At 40.6% G+C, this 26,485-nt stretch overlaps 1 protein-coding gene across 1 annotated transcript in view; it reads left to right on the forward strand.

Annotated features, from left to right (window-relative positions):
- The window catches only part of RNF145 (ring finger protein 145), a 44,374-nt gene that overhangs the window by 990 nt on the left and 16,899 nt on the right, over positions 1 to 26,485 (forward strand). Inside the window, exons 2-4 of the mRNA XM_084295063.1 lie at positions 6,816 to 7,029; positions 16,847 to 16,955; positions 22,659 to 22,750. Coding sequence (XP_084151189.1) covers positions 6,846 to 7,029; positions 16,847 to 16,955; positions 22,659 to 22,750 — 385 coding nt within the window. The 5' untranslated portion in view covers positions 6,816 to 6,845. The remainder of the gene's footprint in view (positions 1 to 6,815; positions 7,030 to 16,846; positions 16,956 to 22,658; positions 22,751 to 26,485) is intronic.

Below are 26,485 nucleotides of genomic sequence, written 5' to 3' on the forward strand. Positions count from 1 at the left end.
CTTCCTTTGGAGGTGATGGAAGGAGCTTAGTGTCTGCTCTGCTTCAGCTGCTGGAATCCACGGTGCAGATGCAGAGGCACATCATGCCAGCAAGACCTGAATGAATGGGTGTGCCTTGGAAAACTCTATAAGCCTGCTTAGTGTTTCACATTGCACTCTTCAAAACCTGCTCTATTTGCTACTTCAGAGTCGTTTTCTTCCTCTTCACGAGTACATGCAGAGGGCTTCTATTCCAGTTTGCTGGAAGCCTCTTTTATTGTTTGGTGGTTACTGGTTACTCGCTTTCTGAATCCATTTTTATTTCCAGACACACCTGGGAATGTTTGATGTGATTATAAAGTGGATGGGTCATGGTAGTTTTGCCTTTTAAGTGCATATTCACGTCTAGCACCTTCGATATGATTCAGACATCTGTGCGTTGGTTTCTCTCTGCACTTACTTTTAAAGCATTTCCTTTCATTTTAGAGAAGCCTTATTGCTTTGTAATTAATTGCGTGCTTGAAAGGAGCATTCAGAAGTAGATGGTTCACCTCATGGAGTTTTTCTGGATTTTTTTTTTTGTTCAGTTGCCTGCCTGTCTTGAGTTTAAATATGGTTTAAAAGGGACTTTTCTAAGTGTTTTTGCCATTTGTTTGATCTTCCTGTCGCACAAGTCTCTTAGTGCAGGAAGCTAAGCAGCCTATTTGACAGGCCTGGAAACTGATGCTCTTTATTTAAAGGACTCAAGTAGATAAGGTGCAACAATGGAAACTTTTACAGTATTGACAGAGGAAAATCTTGAAAGTCTTCTTTTCTATTTTAACTTCTAACCAGTTGGGTAGCTAGTTGTTGGCATTGCAGGCGCTAAACGTAGGCTGCGTCTGTATCTGAAATGGCTAAAAACTAAATGAGCAATTGTGGAGGATGGGATATATTTCATCCTGTCATGTAACTGCATCCTGGTAACACATTCGGGTTGCAGGTTTTTTGTGGGGGTACCTGAGCTTTACTTGCGTGGCTGGTCTTCTGTGATCCAGCTTTTGAGGGAGGTTGTCAGAGCCTGCATCATCTTGGGCTGTCATTACTGCTCCGTGTGCAGGTCCCCCGGGTATTCTGTCCTCTGCAGAGGCGCTTTGGGATTGCTGCCCAGATTTTCTCAGAATATGCTGATACAAATGTGGTTAGGCAGGCTTGTAGGTGTAGACTTGCAAATATGGCCGTGATAGGGAGGGAAAAAAAAAAAAAAAAAGAAAAGCTGAATAACTAGCTAATAAACTGAACCTTGGAACGACAAGAAACTGGAGAGTTGAAAAGGACCCGAGAGCAGTTTGGTTTCTGTTGATTCAATCTATTTTTTTTTCCCCTGAAGAGTTTACTTAAATATATTTATTTATATATTTAATGAATTAGATTGCTGTCATTCAGGTGCTTAACTGGACAGCTGTGGTCTAAAAAACAGGCAGCCCCTCTTATTGTGACTGAGTTTGAACCGATAACGTGCAGGCAGAGAGCTGATCGTGTAGGAAACCACAGAAAGATTTTTCTGCAGACTTGCTGGATTTGTTAACCTTCGTTACCGTGTGTTAGTCCCCGAGTTCAGTTCCCTGGTCTTACCTGCTCGTTATGAAAACTAAAAGGGGCAGGATGTTTTACAGGCTGCCTATAAATAATCCACTTGCAATATAATTGAGTGTGCTGGAACTGCTCGCAGTGTATGAAAGTACTCCAGAAATAAATCTTTAAAGCAACTTTAACTTCACAGTGCCGCGATACGCATTCTCATTTCCTGAATTGATTTTCTTCTTCCTCATAAAGCTAGCTAATATTGAAAGTTGGAAATGTAGATTTTTCTGCTATAGAGTTAACTGTCTCTAGTTTGTTTTGCTGTTTTTAGCATGTCTTTAATATGAATGCGTGCTCTCTTATGTCCCTACGAACAGCTATGAGGTGGTGCCTACGTATTTTGCAGTAAAAGTTGCTTATTCCTGAAGTATATTGTGCATTAGTTGAAATGATTAATTCAGGCATTTCTCAGTTGATAGCTGACTGGGTCTTGCCTGAGCAGGAATTTAGCAATTCATTTGTTTTCTAGATGGAAATAGCAGTTCTCCAGTCCCACCGCCGCTCCAGCTCTACAGCAATCCATATTGTCAAACCAGATGGGGAGGGGAATTTTGTTTATTCTTCATAACTTCTCACATGGCAAGATTGAGTACTCTGTTTGCCACCTGACACTCTCCAAAGCTTTGAATCGAACGCTAAATACTCAAGGGTTATTACTTGAAATTACTAAAGTAGTGAGCTACGAAAACGCAGTATTATTGGAGATGCTGACCGGATCTTAATGACAGCTTTACTGTACACGACTGCAATGTTTCACCACTTTATTAGTGCGCTTGGTATGCTCATTGTGTCTGGCCTTCTCAGCAGAAATTTTGAGTGCTGTCCTTGTTAGCCAAAACAGAACTTGGCCTCATTTAAATTGTACAGGAGCGAGGCATCTTTCTGCTTTCCTTGCTGCTGACTGCATGGGAAAGAGCTGTTCTGATGGATCAGTGACTCACATAACTCTCCGGAGCTCTAGTTTTTTTTTTTTCCTTACAGGCTCACACAGGGAAATTCTTTTCTAAGTGTATATCTGATAAACCTTTTTGTCCTGTTCCTTCCCTTCTCTGTTTTCTCTCTCCCAGACTGATGATTTAAGTCTCTGGAGGATGGGATTCTTCTGTACTTCAAGTTCTTTTTTTTTTTTTCTTCTCAAGAGCAGGACAGGCACTTGGGAAGAAGGGTTCTGAGAAATGCATGAATATAGCACTTCTGGGACTAATTTTAGTATTTTAATTTTTTGAACTGTGACATTGAATCTTTCTATAGTTGCAAGTTGAGATTTTTTTTTCCCCTCTTCAAGATCTGTCTAGCCATGTTTAACCTTCGGAAAAATCAAACCATTCCTGATTTAGGAATATCTTCCGTTTAAGTATTCAAAGTCAAAACTAGATTACAGATCAAAGTCTGCTTGTTAATGGATGTGTGCAAAATCACTAGAGTTTCATAGATGTGAAAAATGGAAGTTGAAAAAAAAAATGTATATATTTTTTGGAGAGGGGTGATGGTGTCAGCCTTTCCAAATGTTTTAGGTCTTGATCTTGCAGGAGAATGAGCGCCTTGTTTGTTCACAGATGTTAGACTAGACATCGCAGGATCCAGTCTAGTTGTGAAGTTCTGATCCCAGCTGGAGCTACTGAATCTTTCTGTGATGATTTTTGGTGGCAGTAGTATCAGAACAACTCTTAGGTTTGCAAATATTCCAATATGTTTTAGTAAACATTAAGTAGCTTCTGTGTAATGCTTTTCTAAATATTAGAAACTGTGTTCGTGTGACTTAGCACCTGCTTGGATAAATGGATGCAGGTTTTGTGTCCCCTTGTACTTTATTAGTATTTGTTTCCTGTGATGTGATAGTTTTATATTGAATCGGTGCAAAAATCAGTTACATTGGTTTGGGACATAAATCACAGCCTCAGACGAAGTGGCAAATTTTTATGTGAAGGCAGAGCCTCAGAAAGAAATTCCTATTATAGGGAAAATAAATGTATGTTGTCTTTGAGAGTTTTTTAAGCTTGCTGCTAATCTGTTTTGCTAATGGAATTAGCAGGGACCAATTTGTAATATTTAAAACAAACAAACAAAAAAAAAACACAAATAAAATCAGGTTTTGTGAATTCTACTGTTGTTTTTGAAGCTAGCTAGGAATATGTTTTTGACAAAATGTTTGTGCCAGCTGAGGAAGGGATTTTTGAGCAGTGCCGTGTTGTTAGAAAATAAAAATGTTTCCATGAGCATTAATCAGTTGTGATGGGAGACTTCTTAAAGCTGTTTGTGGTCAAATAGCGCAGCTGTGCTTGCACTCAGGGAAGAGGTGAAGTCAGAATTTCTTCCCAAGACTGTGCTTTTTCTTGTCCTGATTTGGAACAGGAAGACATTTGAAATCATCAGGAAAAAATTCTGGGGCACAAACTCGCAGCTTCCCAGTCCTGCTCTGAAGTCCATTTTTTGGTCATGTTAAAGCATGGCCTGTGTTCCTCTAATGTCCGAGCATCCAGCAACTCTTGTCATCATTATTTATCTAAAGGTTTTAGAGGCTTAATGTTTTTGTTTTTACACCAATCAAAATAATGTATTGTGAGAGCTCTTTACAATATAATGAGCTTAGTGCAGCGGACTTTGTTGCTTGCCTGCATTACATTCTGTTAGAACTTGGCAGCAATTACAACTGAGGCTTTATTTAACACATCCACATTGCCACTGAAGTTAATTTTAAAGAGTTTCTTATTAGCATTGGGTGCTTTGTTAGGCAGTGACAGAATATGCTGCAGTGTTTCAGTGGCTGCTTCTCGTAATACATGAATTAATTTCCATTAATACCCATCAATTGCAAGAGAATGTGATTTTCTGAGTTTGTTTTGCTTTTGTTTTAACAAGTTCGCAATTGGAGTTTGTTGTAGGTGACAAACGCTGCACTTCCCAGTTTTCTTATATTCTCAAATGTGCACGTATGAATGTAGAAGATTGTTTAATTTGGATGTGCAGAACCTCAGTTAATTTTGAGTGTAGAGAGAAGTCCACGGAAATCTGCATTCAGAGTACTTGGGGAAAGTGGAAACTTCCTTCTTGTCTCGTGTCTGGTCGTTGCTGTCGGCTAGAGGAGGTTTGCTGGTTACAGGAGCATAACTTGAAATCAGGTGCTTGTTGGCACTTTATGTGGGGAATTTCATGACAGCGTGAAAACCTGTACGGCAGCTCCTGCCCACCCCTAAGCCCTGATCCACTTGGAACAGTGACCTAGCGAAAAGCAGGAGGAAGCTTGGTTCAATTAATTCACTGTAATTAATTTTGCATGCTTGGCAAAACCAAGGAGTTTTTTGGGGAAAAAAAGTACAGGACACTTGAAATGTCTTCATATGAATTATCTTTAAACAGCGTGCCTCTGAGCTTTTCTAAGCATAGGCTTGAATTTTAGTATGCAGCTGAAATGCTTTGTGTAAGTCCCAGCTTGCACTTGTTCAGCACCATACATTAAAGCTCCGTCTTCATTCACACTAAATGTTGAGCACCAGTGTTCTTTAAGCTACTAGGTTTATGATTTTGGTTGTTCGTTTTAAATATCTTCCAGTGTTGTGGCTGGCCTTTGAATCCCCTTGGGAAGCACTGCAAAATGCCCAGTGGAGTGGTGTGTGCCAGGGAGGGCTGTGCTGCCTTTGGGGTCTGTATGGCTTTTGGAAAAGTTGTCTGTGTTTGCATAACCTGGCTGTGGGTTAGACGAAGGCAAGCTGCAGCCCTGTAGCCTGTGGTTTACCGAGACAAATCTCGCTATCGATCTGTCCTGGCTTCTTGAGCTGAGTTAGTTTTGTCATCGTGCCTTGACAAGCGTCAGCGTAGCTTTAGGTGTGCACCTTTCTGGTAGCATCTTGTCTGTGGCAGCACAAATACAACTTCAGACAATTCTTTGTGCATGTCCTTGTACAAGGAGGAAATGTTTCTTGGTTTCTGTGTGTGAGCATGACTTCCTTTCATGCTGTGCTTCTGTGTTACCTTTTTAAAAAATTTCACAATGACCATTTGAATGAAATCCTGTGAAACTTACTTGGGAAGTGCAGTTCCAAGCGTAGATTTTTCTGTTTCGGTGGCTGGGATGCAGTTCTTTCGAAGCATCCCTCTAATAAGAAAAGCCTAAACCTGAACTGGGCTGCAGACTGGTGGTGCTGGGGGTGATTGTTTTCATCTGTTTGAATGGCTGCTTGTGGATTAACACTCGCTGGGATCATCCCCACCTTGGCCTTCAGCTGCACTGCTCCGATGGGCTGTGTGGAGCTGGTGGCTTTCAAATACAGCCTCGGGTGGGAGGGTGGCTGAGTGCTTAAACAGCACCTTTTGTTTAGGGGCTCAGCTGAAGGCTGTGCTCTGACAGGATGTGGAAACGGATCCTTTTGCTCTTTAAAATGGTCCTGTTGGTGACTATATACCTCTTGAGATGCTGTTGTGGACCTGTGGACCTTTTTTTTTCCCTTACAATTTTGAAAGAGGAAAAAAAAAGTTTTTTTTTTTTTTTTTTTCAAAAAAAAAGCCCTGTGTTGTCTTGCATCATCCATCTACTCTGCTCTCAAGCTCTGCAATTAAATTACCTTCTGGTACTCCTGAGAGAGGATATAGTCTTCTGTTTGTATGATTCCTTGTAGGGAATTACATTAAAATGAGCAGAATATTTGCGTCACTAATCTTAATCTTTGAAATCACCAGCCCTCAATTCCATAAAGTATAAAATCGTAGAGGTTAATGAATGTCACAAATAACTTTTCTTTGTAAGTTTGTGTATTGGAAATTATTTCAGTTTGCATTGAGAGTTATAGAAATAGTGTACAGAAATAGCATAGCTCACGGGAGATCGTGAATCTTGGTGGTGTTTGGTTTTTAAAGCTTATGCAGTAGCTTACCACAATGTAGTATCTTGTACGCTGTGGTCCTTTGGCTGGGGACTTGGATGCTGAATTAGAGGAAGTAAGAATAAAGGTTTGTTCAGTGCATACCCTATGACCATTTTTATTGTGTCATTAACCTACTCCCACAGCCCCCCTTTTACAGTTTCCCCGTGGAAAACTGCTAGCAAATTGATCTTCATATAGCAACATTAGAAGCTGTCCTGTCTGGATGTGAATTTTAACTCGGTTGATTCATTCAGTCATTTGTGGCCGCACAGGAAGCCCCATTCAGATGATCAGTAATAGCTGTTTGTACAGGGAGATTGATCTGATTACTCTTCTGTCTTGTGCTATTTACAGTCTGCTGCCAGTTCACGGAAAGGGAAGAGAATGGCTGCGAAGGAGAAGTTGGAGGCAATATTAAATGTGGCCCTGAGGGTCCCGAGCATCATGCTGTTGGATGTCTTGTACAGATGGGACGTCAGCTCATTCTTCCAGCAGATCCAAAGAAGTAGCCTGCACAACAACCCTCTCTTCCAGTACAAGTACTTGGCCCTTAATATGCATTATGTGGGTAAGTGTGCGTGCATTCAAGAGAAAACGCTGCTGTAGTAAATTCCATTCTGCTCGCTATGAGAACTTTAAGAAATTATTAATAGCATGGCAATACTTTGATTTCAACAAATAGTGTTATAACAAATATAATCAGCGGAACTGTAGTTAATATAGGGCTCTGTTTATGTAAGCCGTAAATAAATCCTGCCTAGGGTCTGGAGCTTTGTTATTTAGCTTTGATATGTAAACAGAGTCAAAGTTGATGTCTGGAAACAATATCGATGCCCTGAAAGAATAGCACAGTGACATTGGAAACATTTGACTAGTAGAAAAGCTGCTTGGAAATGCTGTGCAGACAAAAGTATTGTAACTTATGTCGTTGGCATTAAAAAAAAAAAAGACTAGGGAAAAGGTTGCCTGCTCTGTACTGTGACCACAGCACCAGAAAGTTGGCTTTCACAGCTGCGTGGACGTGGCTCTTCAGTTTACAACTCTATGAACTGCATATACACTTTGAGTTGATTAGAGCACATAACTATGGCTTATGTTGCAGATAAATGGACAAAATTACAAACACAGTTCAGGGGGCTGAGGTTTCAACCTTGGCCTGCAAGTCTAGTGCTGAAATGCTAGAAGTCTGGTTTTAGGAGATGAAAGGATTGCTGTTCTGGGACCTGCTCTCCAGGTGGGTATGTGATTCATCTAGTGAGTGCACATGGGGTTAATTAGGGATTGGATCCGGACTGATGAGGTTGATAGCCAATGAGGACCTGCATGAGTACTGCCTAGCTTTGAGAGAAAATGGCTAGCATGTAATTATGCCATTCTGCAGCATTTCTTCCTTTTAGATGGCTTGGAGGATAATGATGTACTGCAGTCAGCTCAAGGAAACGCCCTTTAGTTAAGTTGTTAGAGGAGTGTGGTTTTTTGAAGTGGCATGTCCAGGTTTTTAATCCAGACTGCAGAAGTGCTGGCATGTGACTTTTTGGTTTTAATCTACTAAATGTCTGCTGTTTGGAAGTTATTTACTGTCATTAAAATCACGTGGCTTTCTTTGTTTTGGCTCCATTCTACTTTGCTAGGGATAGCAGTGTATCTACTTCCAGTGCAAACAGCTGGTCTTACTGCTTTATGGGGTTTTTATAGGTTTGTGGAAGACAGTACTTGTTTGTTGCTGGTGAACGGGATGCAGGACCATGGAGGCATGTAGCTTTATCTGGCCTTCTCTTGCTTTGCCTTTTCTGTGCATGTGACTCGTACATTTTAGGAATTGGTTCATCAAATCAGTTTCTAATACAAAACTAACAGTTGTGTAGCAGGTTATCAGAAGGCAAATTCCAGTTGTGACACAGCCCTTTCTTATAGCAATTTGATAGCCTTGTCCTTCCTTAAGTGTGTTGAGATATACTAATAAAAAGCATTACAGAGATAAGTATTATTACTTCAAAGTATTTCTCACCTGGAGGCTATTTTAGTACTAAACCAGCGGATTCTGATTCTGTACTCCTCATACAATCACTCAGCAGTACTTTTACTTTTTGCTTTTACAGCACTGTGTCTATGCTTTCACTTTTCCAACTGGTAGTTGCTGGGATCAAGGACTTCTAAATAATCAAGCAAGTTGCTTGTTCTAAAAGATATTAAGACTATTTTCAGTGACAAAGCTTGTGCTAGTACTCTTTAAATAAAGTTGATTCATGTTTATTCCTTGGTTGTTGTGTTTTTTCTTAAAGCTACATCAGTGTGAGGCTTGGCTAAGTCAACTTGCATGAGTTTTTCAGTAGATTTTATTGCAACAGTTAAGAGAATCACCTTATTTAAAATACTGTATCAGAACATACATATCCATTGGATTTGTAAGGGAAACCAAGTATTCTTCCACCACTTTGGGAAATAAAGCTTCTTTGAAGATCTGTTGGGGGAAATTAATTGCTAGCATGTAATTTGGATGACAATTTACTGTGGATATTTTTTAGCATGCTAATTTATTTAAAAAAAAAAAAAAAGTCCTCTTCATATTTGCGGTAAGCAAACACAGCAAATGCTGCAGCAGCTTTGCAATATCAATCAGTCACTGAATTTCTTAAAAGATACCGTATCATAGAAGTGCTTTTAACAGCTTAGGAGATCAGGTGCATCTATCTCAGGTAGATGCTTAAGGAATGATTTGATTAGAGAGCCATCAAAATCAATAACATCTACTAGTCGTGATATAGTGAATCTTTTCCCGGAACTAAGGATCAATCTGGACATTACTAAGAATATCTTTTCTGTTTAAAGGCACTCTTTCTTTCATCCATTTGACTCTAAAGTTTGAAAAGGCAATTAAGAGTTGGCTGGGTGAGGTGATATATGTTAAGGTGTGATTCATGTTCCAGTTAGCAGTACTGAGAATGTAATAAAAGCCTCTCGGATGCAATTTGTTCTCTGATATGGCTTTTCCCTTTCATATCTTTTCATGAAAGAGCCCTTATCTGCTTTAGTGGAAGGAAAAATATTCCGTCCTGATAACCTCTCTGCCGCAAGTTCAACTGGATGAAATTTAACTATAATTGTGCAAAGCAATGCAAATAGCAGAGATAAATTTCTGGTTGGATCTGTTGAATGTAAACAGATTAATTCAGCATTGGAAAATGATGAAGTAGTTTTGTTTATCAAATGGCGCTGTGGTTACTGTTCCAGCAGGGGGGAAAGGCTGCTGAATGGCCTGCAGTAGGCTTCAACACGAAGAGCTTGTGATAAATGTGCAGGTAGGGTGCTGTAGTAGGTTGACACGCTGTTACTGGGTAGAGAGATACCAGAGGAAAAGCATTAGAAAACAAATCAACTTTTTTGTCTACAAACATAAAAGGTAAAATGTGGTTTCATTAACATTTTATTAAAATTGCTTTATATAAATTAAAGCATCCTCTTTAGGATGTGTGCTAGCTAAAAATGGCTTACTTCCTCTGACTTTTATGTGGTGTAGGCTAGTGCACACTGCTACAGCTAGACTTCAGTGCTTGCTTCTATGCTGTAGAGGAGCTCTTTGGGGACAGTCGCTTCTTTTTTTATTCTTTTGATAAAGGTGGAAACAGTTGCAACCACATAATTTCCTCCTGTGAAGGCCAAAGTGATGCTATTTGTTCTAACTCTTAAGTACTCTGAACTAAATGGGAAGAGAAAAGTCGTGCTTAACCTGTAATCATGGTCAGACTTGGAACTTAACGTCACCATTGTGCTAAAGGCATAGAAGTGCGCTAAACACAGACTGTTTTCTTAGCTAAGAATAAAAATGAGAGCAGTTTTCTATCGTAAACTGTATTCCTTGTAACAACAACAAAAAAAAATCAGGGAAAGGAAAGAAACTAAACACTTGGAATAATTGGAACATGCATCATCTTTCACAACACCGTGTGTAATTGCAGTTTCTTAAACTGTGTAGTTACCTTAATCGTTTGGTCACCTCGCAGGCTAGGTGTGAACTACTTGTTATGAATGATGCCTTTTGAGAAGGGGCTTGTGGAAGGAGAAACCTGAACATGCAGCCATCTGATGGCAGCTGATCGCTGTGGTATGCCCACTTTCTTTGACCTCTTATGGGTTAATTCAATCTTTTATTTGTACAGCTTTTTGTGGTGCTTCTTCTCTTAAGAGGAAAGATTGAGCTGTCTGATACAAATACAATAAAAAGTGCCATGTGAAGCTTTGGTGTGAGAAGAAGGAAGCAGCTGGTTCATTCCAGAAACTAATTTCCCAAAATCATGAGATGAGGGTGCGTGACTAAATGTGCAAATGTATACAAAGACAAAGGTGCTGCTCAGATGCAGCATCTGAGTTTGCTGTCCTGTATCTTCTGTCACCCTCCTTCCAGCACCACTTAGGTAAATGGGTAGTAGAACTATTTTTTGAGTGTTACTATTTTAAACTGTAGCTAGTTCTAAGTAAATGCAATTTGATGGCATGCACTTGATCTTTATTTCTTACCAAAAACCAAAGCAAAACAAACTTGCTGTGTTTTTATCCTTTTGGATTAAATGTGGTGTGTGCTACAGATGGTAGACAAAGAAGAGAGCAGAGGATATGCCATGGTCAAAGTACAGCATGCCCTTTTTTCTCTTTCCAGCTCTAGAGACTGCTGGTTCACATGCTGCTGCCGTAGTGTCCCAGGCTTTTACTAAGCAGCTTTTCCAGTATACAAATACTTTAAAGTAACTTTTCTGTACAAAGCTGGTAACTCTTTTAGGCAACTTGTATAATTTTTTATTAAAAAGAAGTCAATAGTATCTTGCTTGAAAGGAGATTATTAAAATTTGATGAGGTTCTGTTGGCTATTGTGTTTTTCTGAGCACTAGTCTAATGACAACTTGGCAATTTGTGTTCAGAATTTGGAATATGTTGTGAGTGCTCGTATTATTATGGCTCCACTTCCAGTTCTGTGTTCTTTTGCAGTACCCTTCGTGTTCTTCGTGGTTGTGGTTAGTGCCAGAGCTCTGATTGTTACTTGTGCTGTATTATAGGAACAGCCCCTGACTCGTACAGCAGAACTAGAGCATAAAGTCCATCGGTTTGTTCAAACAAAACTGTAAATCTGTAGAGAACCCTGGTCTTGGATTGTTTATACTCAGAATGCTGAATCTGTTACACATTTAATAATTCAAGAAACATCTGTTGAAACCGTGTGCCCCAGTAACAAGCAGATTGTGCTGTTGGAATTCTTTTCACTGAGATATGCAGATACTGGTGATGGTTTCAGATCTCTGTTTATTGTTACGCTGTACCATGACTGGGTAAATACTAATTTGCTTGTGCACAAGTAGATTTAGATTTGAGTTTTCTTAATGTAGAACTAATTTTTCAACATATTTTCAGAAAGGCAAAAATATTTACAGTGTTAACTCAAAGCACAAAACTTCTTGAAGCGTGTAACGTTTGTTTGGGCAGCTCTGGCTGAGTGGGAGGGTGAGGGGAGAGGAGTGCCATGGCTTGCCACACAAAGACATCGCTCCTCAAAAAAAGCAACACTTCTTAAAGCCCACTGTGCTTCTGCTGCCTCGGACAGCTGCTCAGCTAGCACCCATGAGGCTAGATGGAAGATGCACTTGGTGGTGCTAGCACTGGTGCCCCAGTGACTACGTGAGATTGGTACAGGCTTAAGCTATTTGGAGAGCACTTAATGCCTGGCTTGTAGGTTGAACACATTTTGCATAATTTTTTGTGTTGGAGCTGCTTCTGATGCAGGAGAGGTCCTTGTGCGTGGTGCTTCTCTGACTGTGTTTTAACAACAGATGAAGAACTAGTCTCACTCTCAGGACAGCTGTCTCAGACAACTCAGAAGACCCCATTTGGCTGGGTTATTCTTCAAAGATTCTTAATACAAGCTGAGGATGTACAAGAACTTCTGTCTTGTTATGCGACTTAAAAACAAGTGGCTGTTGTGGTTTCTTCTGGTCTTGAGCCAACCTGAACCAGAGAGGCCGTGGAATCTCCCTTGGTAACTTCTGCATCTTGCCTTTACCTACTGGGAGCTCTAAAACCGGTCTTTTTAAAGTCATCCTTTTTTTTGAAATAGATGTTTTAGGCACAGATGATATATTAAATCTCTATGTAAATTGTTCTGGTGACTGGTTACCCCAAGAAGTAGACTCACTGGGAATAAAGGTGCAAGCTGCTGTTATACCGCTTCTGTCATATCAATTACAGTCTTTGAGAAGTCTGTCCCGTGTTATGGGTACTTGTATGTTGTGGCCAGATGATCTTCTGGATAAACTGAAATGAGGACAGCCAGGGGTTAGCTAAAATGCAGTAACTGACTCCGTGGTGCAGGGTTCCTACTCAGAGTCAGGACAGACGTGAGTCTTGATGGTGTTCTGTGGTCACAGCTTGCTGCTTTACTGTGAGATGTGCCCTTTATCCTCAGAGGGTGTGGTTGAGTGGGCAGATAGGCCCTTGCAAATTAAATTTCTGGTACAATCCAAGCAATTGTGCTATTACTTTATGGTGCTTGAAGATTTGAATTCCTCACTTTGTAGCATCCAGCATAAGGAGCTGCTTTTCTTCTGAGCACAGCGTTCCCTTGGCAAGCCTCTGCAGAAGCAGCATCCAAGAGATGGTTTGGTTTATTAAGAAATGTTATGAACTCTTGAATTGGCTTTCATGTGCTGAGTTCTCATTTTTTGACTAAACCTGTAGGAAACTTTGATTAATAATGTGAAGTGGACACGAGGGATCTGTAATCATGCAAATGAGCACTAAAATGGCTCGTAAAGAGGATGAGTTGCAACTTTGATCATGCTCTAGAAGCCTCCGCTGCCTGCAGCATGCCAATAAAACTCAGGCACCTGAGTGGGCAAAGAGGTAAGACACGGTGAGAGCAGCTGGGAAACACCTTGGTGGGATGCAGATAGAGAGTGCTGAAAGGCAATCTGAGCGTGAGCTGCTGCTTGCTCTGACAATGAGCACTGCACGGTGAGAGGTTTTCATCTAGCTGAATCAACAAGTTAGAAATGAGGTCATGAGCCAGTTAATACTCATGTTCTCATCCAGCAATGTTTAACTTAGCTTTTCTGCTGATTTTCCCCCCCCCTCCCCCCAGTTTTTCTTTATTTTCCCCAGTGCGGCCTAAATCAGCCCCAGTAAAAGGCAGTAGAAGCTCTCTGCTTCCTTGTGCTCCTGAGTGGGTGCTGAGCAGTGTGTGTTTGTAAGGCTGGCACAGTTAGTTGCTGTTAACCCATGGCTAAAGATTGTCCACTAAGATGTTTTTCAAACTGTAAATCCCTGTGCATGGAGAATCTCTCCAAAAGGGAGGGGTGTATATTTTCAATACCGTGCTTGCTTCTGACAGAGGAGATGCGAATGGAAACAGAATGTAATGATTTAGATGAGAAAGCTGCTGTGAGAAATTTTATTTCCTGGGCCTTTGTTTTGAAGTAGGATCTCATTTATGCTGTGCACTAATTACATCATTTGCTGAAGTGAAAAAGAAAGGGAATAGAATGTCACTGTTAGTATGTCTGAATTTGAGCTTGTCTTCCTTTTCTTCTGCAATGAGCCAGTTTGGTAATGAGTTATTTGCTTTCCTTTTTTGGCAGAAGGCTTGTAGATAAAAATGAGGCTGGTACCACTCTGGGAATAGGGCCTCTGCAGCAAAAATGCAAATATTGCAGTATCGAGGGTGTCAAACACTCACTTACCAAGTCATAAGAGGGAACTGTAAATAAGAGTGAAAGGGAACTACTTAAATGTCTCTCACTCTCTTCTTCAAAACCTTAACAGTAAGGGCAAACAAGGCCTGTTTCCAAGTAAATCTTTAAATTCTGGCCCAAACCCGTGAGCAGTGGTGTTTGTCTTTAAAGCTGCTGCAGCAGCCTTAGCTGTCTTGGTGCTGCCCCGTGCTGTTGGGAGGCTGGCAGTTCGAAAGGCACAGATGTGGCAGTAGTCTTTGTATCTTCTGATGTGCATTTAGACCTTTTTTCGTTCCTTCAGTCCATCCTCTATTTCAGTTAGTGATCACACAGAGAAGAATGAACTTCAGTCACTTCTAAAATACTCCTGTGTAATATAGCTGTGTGGCAGTGCAGTAACTGCCCTCTGAAATGCCGTCCTTTTACATAAATTATCCTAGCAGTGTTCAGGTTACATCATCATGTGCCCTGGGAGCAGGCTGTCATGTGATGGAATAAGGTAAAGAAGATGGCAGAGCTTGAATGCAGATACAGTGAGCAGGTATTCTTGGACGGTTTGTAGGGTAAAAGAGGAATAAAAGACTGCATAATAAACCCCATCTGTTTCTCCTCCACCTGAAGGTGAGTCACGGGCTGCAGCAAGAAGAAAGGTTTAGAGAGGTTTGACTCAAAGGCTGGAATGGTGCATGGCTGTGCACCAAAGAGGTGTCCCTACTTAAGCAATCAAGGGGAAGTGGTAATTAGAGAGGAGACTAGATATTAAAAGTGTCTGCAGTTGTTTAGAGAGCTGGTGAAGCTGTGGTGTGGTGCAAACTAGTTAAATGTCTAGTAGATTCTGTTGGGAAATTTCTACTCTTGTCATTTGAGTATTTGATGGGAAGTGGTGAACAGAGAAGATGAATTCTCCAGCATACAGGTCTGCTAAGAAATCTTAAGATAGGAGCATTGGCTCTATCGAATTAACCAGAAGCATGCTATTCTGTGTAAAACAAGCGATAGAAAGAAACTTGTTCTAGGTTTCAGGTCCCTTTAGAAAGATCAAAATAAAAATGTTTTAGATGCTGTGCAAAAACTAGTAGTGGTGACTTCAGTGATACTTCATTTTAATCAAAGAAACTTATCACTTACTGTAGCTTTTGGAAAGAGGGAGAGCAAATGTTTTTTGTCTATCATCAGTCATATGTATCATAATCTATCATATCTGAATCGAACTTTGCTTGGCATCCTGTGGGTCTGATGCCTTCTCTAGGAGCATGTTGCAAGTGACCTTCTTGTAGACCTAACTTCACAGGATTTTAGAGATTGTTTATTGAAGGTGGGAAATATTAAGTAACCTTGAAATACTTCTACATAAATACTAACTGACTTTGAAATCATATCTTTATCAAATATGGGAACATATTGTGTTCCTTGGTTGTTTTATGGTAGCTGTTTGTCCCACGGTTGAGTGCTTAATTTAGAGTCGCATTATTTCTTAAGTGTTTTAAAAAAGTTCAAAGTACAAATTAACTTGGTTAAGAAGGCTGTGCCCAGAGTTGCTGAATGGATGGATGATACTTGAAGTGCAATGTGTATAGCACAGCTTTAAGTGACAGTCCAAGTCCTTTGGTGTTTTGTTCTTAGCTGCAGGGAAGTTGCTAGCCGTTGCCTTTTTTTTTTTTTTTTTTCTAAATGGATTTCAGTGCCAGGCACTTCAGTTGACCTTCAGAAAAGAGCATGAGTGCACTGCATTGTGGTGGTGAGCTCGGAAATAAAGATCAGTAAGGGCACCATGCGACGGGTCTCTGACCTGCTGAGTCTGGAGAGGATGGGCATCACTGCCCAGTTGTGAAGTGGACTTCAGAGCACCGCGTTAATAAAGTATCCTAATGAGAGCACGTAGGAAAGAAAGGATCATTGTTCTGTGTGTTGTAAAAGCTGCTGAGCAGCCAGGCTGTGTTTTTGAAGACTAGCCCTGTATCTGCATTGGGTCTTTTTCCACAATCTTGCTAAATGCTCTCAGGCAGCAAGGGAACTGCTGGTGTCAGTGCCCATGAGCCATAGGTTGTGCCAAGGTGCCTTGATTTGCAGCATCCTCATGGCTTCAATGTGCCTTAAAATGTGCTCGGATGTTACTGCTGTGGGGAAGAGCCTGTGTCTACCTCAAGTTATGGGCATGCAAAGTGTCTTTAGGCCATGAAGCTGCAGTGGAAGAATGAAAATATGTAATGATAATCAGCATGGATAAGTGTTCTGTGTGTCCCTTGTTTAAAAAATAATAATAAAAATATTTTTTACATCACATGACCGGGTTTGTTAGGTGGGATAGACTTTTTTTAAAAAATCCTGGTACAAGGAAGCTTATTTTCACTACCAACTGAGACACCTAGGCCTTTTTCCCTAGTTACATAGGTTAAAATAATTGTCTTCTTCAAATACTGGAGGTCAAGTCCAGTGCTTGGTATCTAGATGTAAATTTATAGAAGCTGGTAGAGCTATTTCTGTTCATGACCAAAAAAAAAAAAAAAAAAAAAAAGGGCATTTTTTTTTTGTGTGTGCTGTTTTGGTGAGAGGAAAATACAGGTACCTGAGTTTTGAAACCAAATGAAAGCAAAGGCAATTAAAGAGATCTGAATGCTAGTTCATATTTCGAGAGAACTTTTTTGAAATGCCAACCTCTGCTTTCTGTTACAGGTTACATCTTAAGTGTTGTGCTCCTCACTTTACCAAGGCAACACCTTGTTCAGCTTTACCTGTACTTTCTGACCGCATTGCTGCTGTATGCTGGGCACCAGATTTCCAGGTAGGAATAAATGGGTTAGATTTGTTAGTTTCACTTGGGATTTAAAAATCTAACTGATGTTTTGTTAATATCTTCTGCAAGTGGGTTAGGTCTGGTTTTATGGAGGCACTTTTTTCTATGCCAGACACCTAAATATATCATGCTGTTTATCGTGAAAAAGTTCATGGAATTAAATGTGCTGTCAAGTAGTTCTGGTGTATTTTTTGTTGACTAAAAGGAGTTTTGAGCTGCTTTTGTGTGGAGTGTAATGCCCATTAATCTGAGAAGAGAAAGCACTACAGGACAAAAGTTGCCTCTGATGTAGTAATCTGACTTACTCAATGGCTCGGTTTACATGCTTTCAACACTGGAGCATTTTACAAAGCAGACAGGACGTTACCTTCAATTTCCTGGCACCTAGGAGGAGGGAGAAAATAGCTGTGGGAGATGGTAAAAGTAAAGTAATGGTGGAATTTATTCCTAAATTCATCTTTGTGTAATATATTTTACAGTCATAACAAAAAGAAAGGTGTTTGGATTTAAAACATAAGGCAAGAGGCTAGAAAACTGTGAGAAAGGCAGGACAAAGTAGATCATCTTTTGTTTGGCTCCAGCTAAATCCGTTGAAAGCCAATGTAAACTTTCACACTGACAAGATGTTTAATTGGAACCAAAGAGAGTGCCCTCACATTAATGTCTTTACATGGGAAGTTTTGCAAATGTGGACTTAAGCCTGATTTATTTTGGTGCCTGCTGATGGGAAACATTTAAAAATGTGCTTTTGATTGATTTAAGTGAAGTAATAGGTTTGCTATTTTTGCATCAAAATCGTTGTTCCAAAGCATTTGCTGGAATATCTCTTATGCAGTACGTTGCAGCTCTGGGGAGTGTTAAGGAAGGCTTTGTGGTGACTTGACATGTCACTGGTGTGGCTGTCAGAGTTTCAGTTAATGATTTCTTGAATGGATGAGGATGCAAGAGAGGAATTATGGCCTCTTATTTACTGGGTAGGAAGGAAAGGGTTTTTTTATCATCCTCAGGGGAGTCCTGAGTTTTTATAGATACAGTTTGTGGGTGTTTCTCTTAGAGTTAAAGGCTTACTTATTAGAAAAAGCAGCCTAAACATTATTTAAGAGCTTGTGTTGAAATAAAAATAAAGCTGGTAACAGATGCCCATCAGATACAGAGTTTGGTCCAGAATATTTATAGCTAGAGATCCTTAAGCCATTTTGTATCTTTAAATCTTTCAAAAGAAAGGGAGATGGTATGGGTTTCAGTTGATACATTAAAGAATAACGTTATTTGATTTTAATAGTTCTTTATTGGTCGTTTTTCTCCATAATGTGAATTATAGCTGGTATCACTTTGAGAATTACAGGCTTCATTGAAACATGTTGGATAACTACAGCTTGGACTGTTTGGAGTGTTCTTACTAAGCTTTCTATACTTGATACTTCTGGAGTGTGTTAATAAAGACTTTAATTAAATCTTGCATCAACTGGCACAAAAATATTTAATTAAAAGATGTCTGAGATTCAAATAGTCCAGCAGTATTCCCTAGCTATTTTGCATAGCAAATGCAGCTTCTAGCACTTCAGAGTGAGCGTACCCATTCCCTAGATATGAGACTGACTTGGTTGGGAAGGAAGCACTGTTCAAGGAGATCTCAGCACCAGCCTCTGTATAATGCAGGGAGCGACACTTGAATTAGCTTTTCAAAAGAATTTTTGAATCCAATTAGTTTTCATACTGAAAATAGTGAAGTGTAACTGACACAGATGAACTCTGCTGCTGGAGCTGTACCTCTTACTGATGAGGCTATCCAATTCCAACAGACGTCTCTATTTAGCAGACTGATCATGGTAAGACATACAGAAATCACGTGTGCAAACTGTTCCTGATTTTTTTTGTTGCTAATAAATCTGCTTAGAACAGAAAACTCGCAGTGCACTGCTCGTAGGCTACCAGTTGGGATGCTATTTAAGACGGATGAAGAGATCCCTTATTGAGGCCAGTTTGGTTATTGCAAATTATAGAACAAGACCAAAATCAGCTGGCACTTGTGACTCTGCAGTGTCCTGGAAATTGTGAGCTGTTGAAAGACTGCAGCTCTCAGTGCTGTTTTTCCACCCAGAAATAGCTTGTGGTTCAGCTGCACGTCTAGGAATAAGAAGATCTGAATTTTATAGTTAAGCTCTGACTTCAGACTTCCAGGTCTCTGTGACCTTGACAATCACTTAACTTCTTAGCGTTTGCTTCCTCATCTGCAAAACTGGGACTTACCTTAATGTGTGCGGATTGATTAGCTAATGCTCATGAGCACTTGGGAGAGTCCAAGGCGGTGCTGCGTTTGTGTGACATGTTAGCCTGGCAATTTGGGTAGAGAGAATTCACCATCTGTTTATGGAAAAAGGAGAAGTCAGCTTTAAAAAATAAAATCCTGCTGCTCTTGACAAGGAAAATGTATGTGTTTTTTTTTTTTTTTTTTTTTTTTTATGTAGCTGCATGAATGTCTTGCTTAAAGGGATCACATTTCTTCTTCCCAGTTGCAACAATAAAACCGGGGAAAAGAAACGCAGTTACTGTGCAGAAAAGAAATGATGCTAAAAAAAAATAAATTATGATTACATTCCAGATGTTGAACCTGATAGAGCTTGGGGTGAGAAGATTTGAGGAGAGGGGAGTGGGAGAGGGAGAAGGAGGAAAAGGCAGGAAGCAAGGGACTAAATCGTTACTTACGGATAATCTTAAAAGATGTTTTTAATTTTAAAGATATCTGTAGACATTCAATACCTACGGCTGTGTGTGTTTGATGTTAACAGCAAAGATTAATCAGCCACAGTAAATGTCGGCAATATGACTCGGGTCAGATAACCACTGTTTCTTATGTCTGTCAATTACAAAGCATATCTGTAATAACAGCAGACCTTGCTGTGCTTCCAATAACAAAAAAGGGGTCATGTGTGAAGCACTGTATCTCTTTACCTTTTCAGAGCAATGCTAGTCGTGGCTGGCCGTGATTATATGTTAACAGTCCAGCAGTTCGATTAAATGAGGCTGGGAGTGCATCCACAGAATAAACAGCAGGCGATCTGATCTCAGCTTTATTCTTATGCCCTAATTTTCTAAAGTAATAACGTACTTTCAGTCATTTCATTAACTAGTAAATAATGATTTTAGCATTCTTGTTTTCTTACATTGCTGCAGTAAAGTGAACAATTCCCCGATGTAAAAGCTGCAGCTTAATACAGTTTTAATTGATCAAAATTGAGTGCGTGCACTTGCTCTTCTCAGCATCTTGTATGGCACTGCAGCTGTTCCAGGCATCTTCGGATTGGTGTCTGTGCCAAAAGATCCTTGTGTTTGTACTCATAATAAGAGAATCATTGCTTTTACTTTTCGTATTTAGACATCATCTACAAATACTGTTTAAAAAATTTAGGGGACCTTAAAGCATTGCTGCTCTAAGCTGGCAGGCCTTAAACTCTCAATTAAAGAAGGTACTTAAAGAGTGAAGCCAAGTATAGTCCTCGGTGCAGATGACTGAATCAGACAAGGGCAAGAAATGTAGCTTGGGAGGATTTGGGTCATCTCCAGACACGTTCCTGCTGTAAATGAACCAACTATACGTGCAGCTTTGGTGGTACGTCTTGGCTAAGTTGTGTAAGGTTTTCTCGCTACAGTTGGTATTCTGGATGATTTTGTAACCTGTTTCCTGACAGATGTAGAAAAAGCTTGATGTCTTCACTGCTTTCCTTCTAGCAGTTTAGAAATAGCCAGCATTTTCACCTTCAATTTGAGGATGGAGCATGATATTGCTCATACAAAAAGCCATCTTCAGCATGTTGCAAATTCAGAGGAAATCTGCAGTGGTGCTTTTTTTTCCCCCCTCTTTCCAACTCTGATGGATTATCCTCTCTGCTCTGCAAATGCTGTCAGAAAGTGTTTTCTGCAGGTTCGCATAAATGAAAATACACAACTTGGCCCCAAAGATTACATCCTTGTGCGTGCTTGAAGGTTGAAAAAAAAAAAAAACAACAACAAAAAAAAAAAACAAAAAACTTGTGCTTATCTGTGGCTTGATAACAAGGGGAGATGTTCTATGCGGAATCAGTCATCTTAGCTGCCTTTTCCATCTCCATGTGTTTTTAATTGTAGGTTACAGTCTAAAGAGCCCATGTCGACATACCTCGCATATACTATGACACTTGAAAAGCTGCTGTGAGTAGGCAGCGTTGTCAGCTATGAAGAACAGGCTTTGAAGTGTTTGTTTTAGTACTTTGAGATTTATGTCTTGAATTCCAGAGAGTTTTTGCAAATGAAAATGCGAATTCCTTAGCTTGGAGTAGCGAGATGGTGCTAGAACCAGAGTATTTTTTCACATTGCTGGGGAAAAGCAAATGCTTCCAGTAGCATTGCGTTGCACGTTTTTCTTCACTTGAAATACAAATTCGTACGTTGTGGTTTCCAGTCTTGCTTGCTTGCTTTGCCTGCATCTGCTTGCAGCAGGTGTGGCTTGCCTGACTGATGTAAATAAATACGTAATACTGTCGTGCCATGCCCCTCGAGCAAACAGACTCTGCTAGCTCTGCGCGGGGTCAGCTGAGTGTGTGTGCCTGGCATTCCCGGGACGTGCTGCAGCTGGACGTGGACGGCCGGACAGTCCGGGCCAGCTGGGAGCAGGGGCTGTGGTGCTGCTGATGGTGGAGTTGGCAGTGTCACAACGAGGGTACAGCAGCAGCCATGCAATGGGCATCAGAGGGTCTCAAGATGAGGCAGAAAAAGGGGCTGAAGATGCAGATCTGAAGGGTCACGAGGATCGCCTGCTGTCTCATGGCAGGGGATTAACGAGCCACTGGAGAATTACTGCCCTGCTGTTCCAGGATTATCTTCTGAAAGTGCAAAACGTTTGCTCTTTGTGTGAAGTTCATGTTTGACTTGCATTGCTGTTACACAGGTTAGCCTGCTCAAAGGCGGAGGTGATAGATGATCACCAACAGCAGGCAAAATGCCCGCTCTCCCAGGGTTCTTACTTGTTTCTTTGATTGCCTGAGCCCCCCCCCCCCCCTCCTAGCCCACCTTTTCTGAGAGAAGTTACAGCTGTCCAGTCAGATTTTCAGACTTTGTCTGCCACTTGTGGTCCCTTGTTTTGAGGGCATCCAGTTGGTCCCCCTGGTTTCTCCAGGATACAGCTAAATTTTTGAGATCTTATTGGATAAAAGGATTATGAAGCAGCCCTGTCCCCAGTCTTCCGTGATTATCATTTTGCCTTCATAGCTATTTTTTAATATGGTGCAAAGAGATTGGTGCAAAACACCATGACCATTACATTGGAAGACCTTTTCACATGAAGCTGGTGGGAAAAGAAATTAAGATTAGGAAGAAGAACCACTTAAGAAGGGACTCTTAAAAATGGAATGGTGCTTAAGAGGCTTTGTCAATAAGCAGTTTCAGGCCACCTTCTGAAGAGCAGCTTGGGTGTCCCAAAGGACTTTTACAGCTGTGACAGTGAGTCTAATTACAGATAATACATCTCTCACTAAAGTCGTGCTTCGGTTAGATCCTTTGATCGCTGAGGCTGCCATAACAGTAGTGCTAATATTGCTTTTCGTAATTTACTTAATTGACTGTAACATACACCGAGGTTACGTGTGTGTGGAATGAGTGAATTGCTTCTTGTCTCGTCAGAAGGATCTTAATATTTTTTGTTTTTTTTTTTTTTAGGGATTACGTGAGAAGTGAATTGGAATCAGGGTATGAAGGGCCAATGTACTTGGAGCCTCTCTCAATGAATCGTTTCATGACTGCTTTAGTAGGTAAGTGTTTTAGATATTCGTGATGCAGGGGAGAGCTCTGCCTAATTCTCTTCACTGAAACCTGTGCATGTTCCGCCTCTTGGTTTCAAATTTCTCTGTCACTTTCAGTAGCTGTGATCCTCATTAAGATGCAGGAGGTATGGAAGGCTAGATGTGTCCTGCTTGGCTCTGTATGTGCCACTGATTTACCAATACTCCCTTACTTACAGTTTTGGAAGTATTCTCTAGATTTGGTATTTTTAAAATTTAGCGTTAGACTTCAGTGTTTCAGATTCATGTGGGTTTCCTAATCAACCCATTACACTGTTGTAAAGGTGCGGTTTGTTGAAATTCCTGCTTATCTGTGCTGTGTCCTTCCTAACTACGGATCTGAAGTTAGAAATGTGTTGTAAATTGATAGAGTAGGAAAAAGAGATTGTGTATATCTTACTATAGAAGCACTTCAGATTCATGTGCAGGAGTTTGGGTGAAAGCTTCACAGCCAGAAGTTCTTAAAGGAGTTAGTTAGTTAGTTTACCCAAGTGGGCACATTTTAAAAATCTTTTTTTTTTTTTTTTTCCCTCTGTATCCCTGTCTACCCCTATGATACTATCAAGGCGTAAGGAATGAAAGGAAAAAGATCCAAGGGTTTCACGTAAGCAGTCACTTCAGTTTGTAGTGGCAGGACACTTCGTGAGAGCATATGATTTCTTTCAAAAGAATAGTATTGAGATTGTTTTGTACTTCTGCGTTTACTATTTCTAGAATTATGCTTCCTAAGTGCAGCATTCTGCCTCCGTTTTCTTTGCAGACTTGCAGTCTGGTTCAGAATGATTGCATTGTCTGTCTGGAAAACTCCTGTAAAGTCCTGTAAAAATATCAATAGTATTTTTATCTTTGGAAGTGTTGTAGAGGCATTTATTTTTTATTGTCTTTATAGATAAGTGTTTTCATGCTCTTAAAAAAACACAGGTGCAATAGATTTGTGGATGTGCGTATAGGCCCACAGGCTACTTCTGTTTATTTTTAAATCAACTTCCGGGGCTGTTTCTAATGAAAGCATTAAGGAGTAACAGCCCAAAACTACATTTAAATTGTGTTTCATGAAAGGCAGAGATGACTTCTTCTTTGAGATGTTTAGGTAAAGTCTTGAAGAATTGGGCTTTCTACTCTTTTCGCTTACCCTCCCCTCCAAATGAATGTTGGAAGAGAATAAATTCAGCGTTAAGGTTGCTACGCCGTACCATATGCTCTGCAGAGAGGATATTGAAATGCACGCACACCGTGTGTATTTTAAAAATAAGCCAAAGACAAAGTCAGAAGAAAAACTGTCCCTAATTCCTTTCACTAAGGTCTATGGTTTTCATCAGATTATTGACAGATTTAGTCAGCCGTGGACTGTTGACAAAACTCAGCTGCTTCCTGTTTGCTCGCAACTGCTACTGAGAGATTTAAATGAGCTTACTTCTTTCCAGTATGTTAGGTCTAGCAGAATATACACATTCCCTGCCTGCCAGCATCCCCACTTTTAAATTTGGGATTTGTTGTTGCTTTTAATACTTTTATATAAAGATAACATTGGTGTTTTCCCAGAAACGGAAATATTTAGGGATCACTTCTTCTCTCTTCTGAATTTCTAGGTATGCTAAATTTTTCTGTCTTGTGGAATGACACCAAAGTACAGCAAAAGCCTTTAGTATGTTTCAGCGAGAAAATGTTTGTAATTAGTTCTTTGAATCTCTCTCAGGTGTGATGCAGGGTCCTGTGCTAAAGCAGAACCCTCAGAGAGCTTCACAAAGCAGCAGGCAGGACCGGGCAGGAAGAGGTCAGGGGGTGTTATGCCAGTCAGTAACATTTATGCAGAAACTAAACCAGAAGTCGTAGCCCATCAGTATTGCGGAGTGCATCATTCAGGTTTCATGTGGATTATCTGTGAGCTAGAAGAAGACGACACAAGTGTGTTTGTCCAGTTCAGTTCTGGGTTGTACCGGGGGGCAGAATGAAGTGTCTGCTTATTAGAATTGTTCTTCAGAAATAGGTGCTTGACTATACTAGTAAGTATGTGTATGTTAACATACTTAATATCCTCGTTATTAATTTTCCCTGTTCTTTTGAAGTCAAGTTGAAAGCCTAATTTTAGTCTTGATGGTAAATAGTCTTCTTTGGGGAAGTCCTATATCAGTGGGCTTTGAGGCTTGACAGTGTTGCGTGTAAATATGAAATACCTCAGTGTGTAACAAATTTGAGAAAGTGTTTTTCCAGTGCAGTCTGCCATGTCTCAGGAGCGTACTGCACTGAACTGTCATCTTTGCAGCAAAATTAATACGTATGGGTGCTTTGCTCCATATTTTTCTTACGTGTTCTGCCAGAGCATTGTTGTGTAGCATTGTTGACAAAGGCACTGAGGCAAGTGCATGGGGAAATAATCGTGGTACTGATCTGTTACCTAAACGCTGTGGTCAGAATTAAAAGGGTGAAGTACAGTATGCCACTTGGGTCTTTAAATTTAACCTTTAATAATGGTTATATTCATTAGTGCTTTTTAGATGGGCGCTCTCGGTCAGTTCTTCCCCCAGATCTAATTCAGTCCAATAACTATTAACTAGGGTTATTAACATGCTCTGAAGTTGCTCATCATGCTGGATGGAAGAAATAAACAGCTGAGAAGACTGCCTCTTGGATGAGTGTTCCACCTTGTGAGAACATCAGCTGTTATGTTACAAAGCTGCGTGGTTTCAAAGTGATGCTACCCTGAAGATTTTTTGTTCTTAGTGCACAGTATTGGGAGCATATATTAACTTGGAGACATCCTGCTTTTTGTCAGGCAGTTAATGTGGTAACCAGGGAATTTGGTAACATCAGCTTTTTAAAACGGGGAGTGAAGTAAAGAGCTCCCTACTAAAAGTGGGAGTGACTCTACCACATCGGCTGGCTTACCGCACATTTTCCATTAGCTTACTAGCTGAGAGGCTTTGGCTGGCTGTCAGCAGGGTTTAATGTATTTGTGGAGGTTTGGGGAAGGGAAAAGAACAGGCAGGAACTTAAGGCAATAGATTTCTTCCTTATTGCTTCATTCCCTAGCAGAGGAGCCTGGTATCCTGCAGGAGGGTTCCAGATGTTGGACTCATTAGCTCTGTCTGGCAGGCTTCAGTTCACAGCATCGCAGTTTCCAGAGTGCAACTGTTCAGTTGGATTTTCTAGTCTCAGCAGGTAGCTTGAGGGTTTAAGTTTTTTGGTGACGTGGTATGAGTTACAAGGTAGTTTATTCTGACTGGAACTGCAGCCATGTATGCGATCTCTCACCGTGTACAGCCCTACTTGGAGATAAGCTATGATGTATGGCACAGAGGGGTTGTCCTGAAGGAAGGTGCTGCTACCCCATTAAAAATGAGAAGTATCTGTCACTAAAAGCTCCGTTGATCTGTTTGGGCCCTTCCTGAAGGGGCTGAGAATCAGCAAGGTGCAGACTTCAGGAGGGAGCTCAAGGCCTCAGGAGGAAGTGCTTTGTGTGTTTCGCGTGATGGTGCACAGATCTCTTTCCCCTGACAAATGACTTCCAAGCAGTGTTTAGGCTGAAGAGGTGGAAAGCAGAGAGAGCTTAGCAGGCATGACCAGCACCCTCAGCACATCGCGCCTGGAGGAAAGCAGGGGTTGCTGTTTCATGACGTGAGCCTGGAACCAGATTTCATGACTGGAGAACCCCACGGTTATCCCAGGGAACACCGGGTTGTTAAATGTGGTGGGTTGCAGCATTTC

This window comes from Netta rufina (assembly GCF_964035555.1).
Source record: "Netta rufina genome assembly, chromosome: 14".
NCBI lineage: Eukaryota > Metazoa > Chordata > Aves > Anseriformes > Anatidae > Netta > Netta rufina.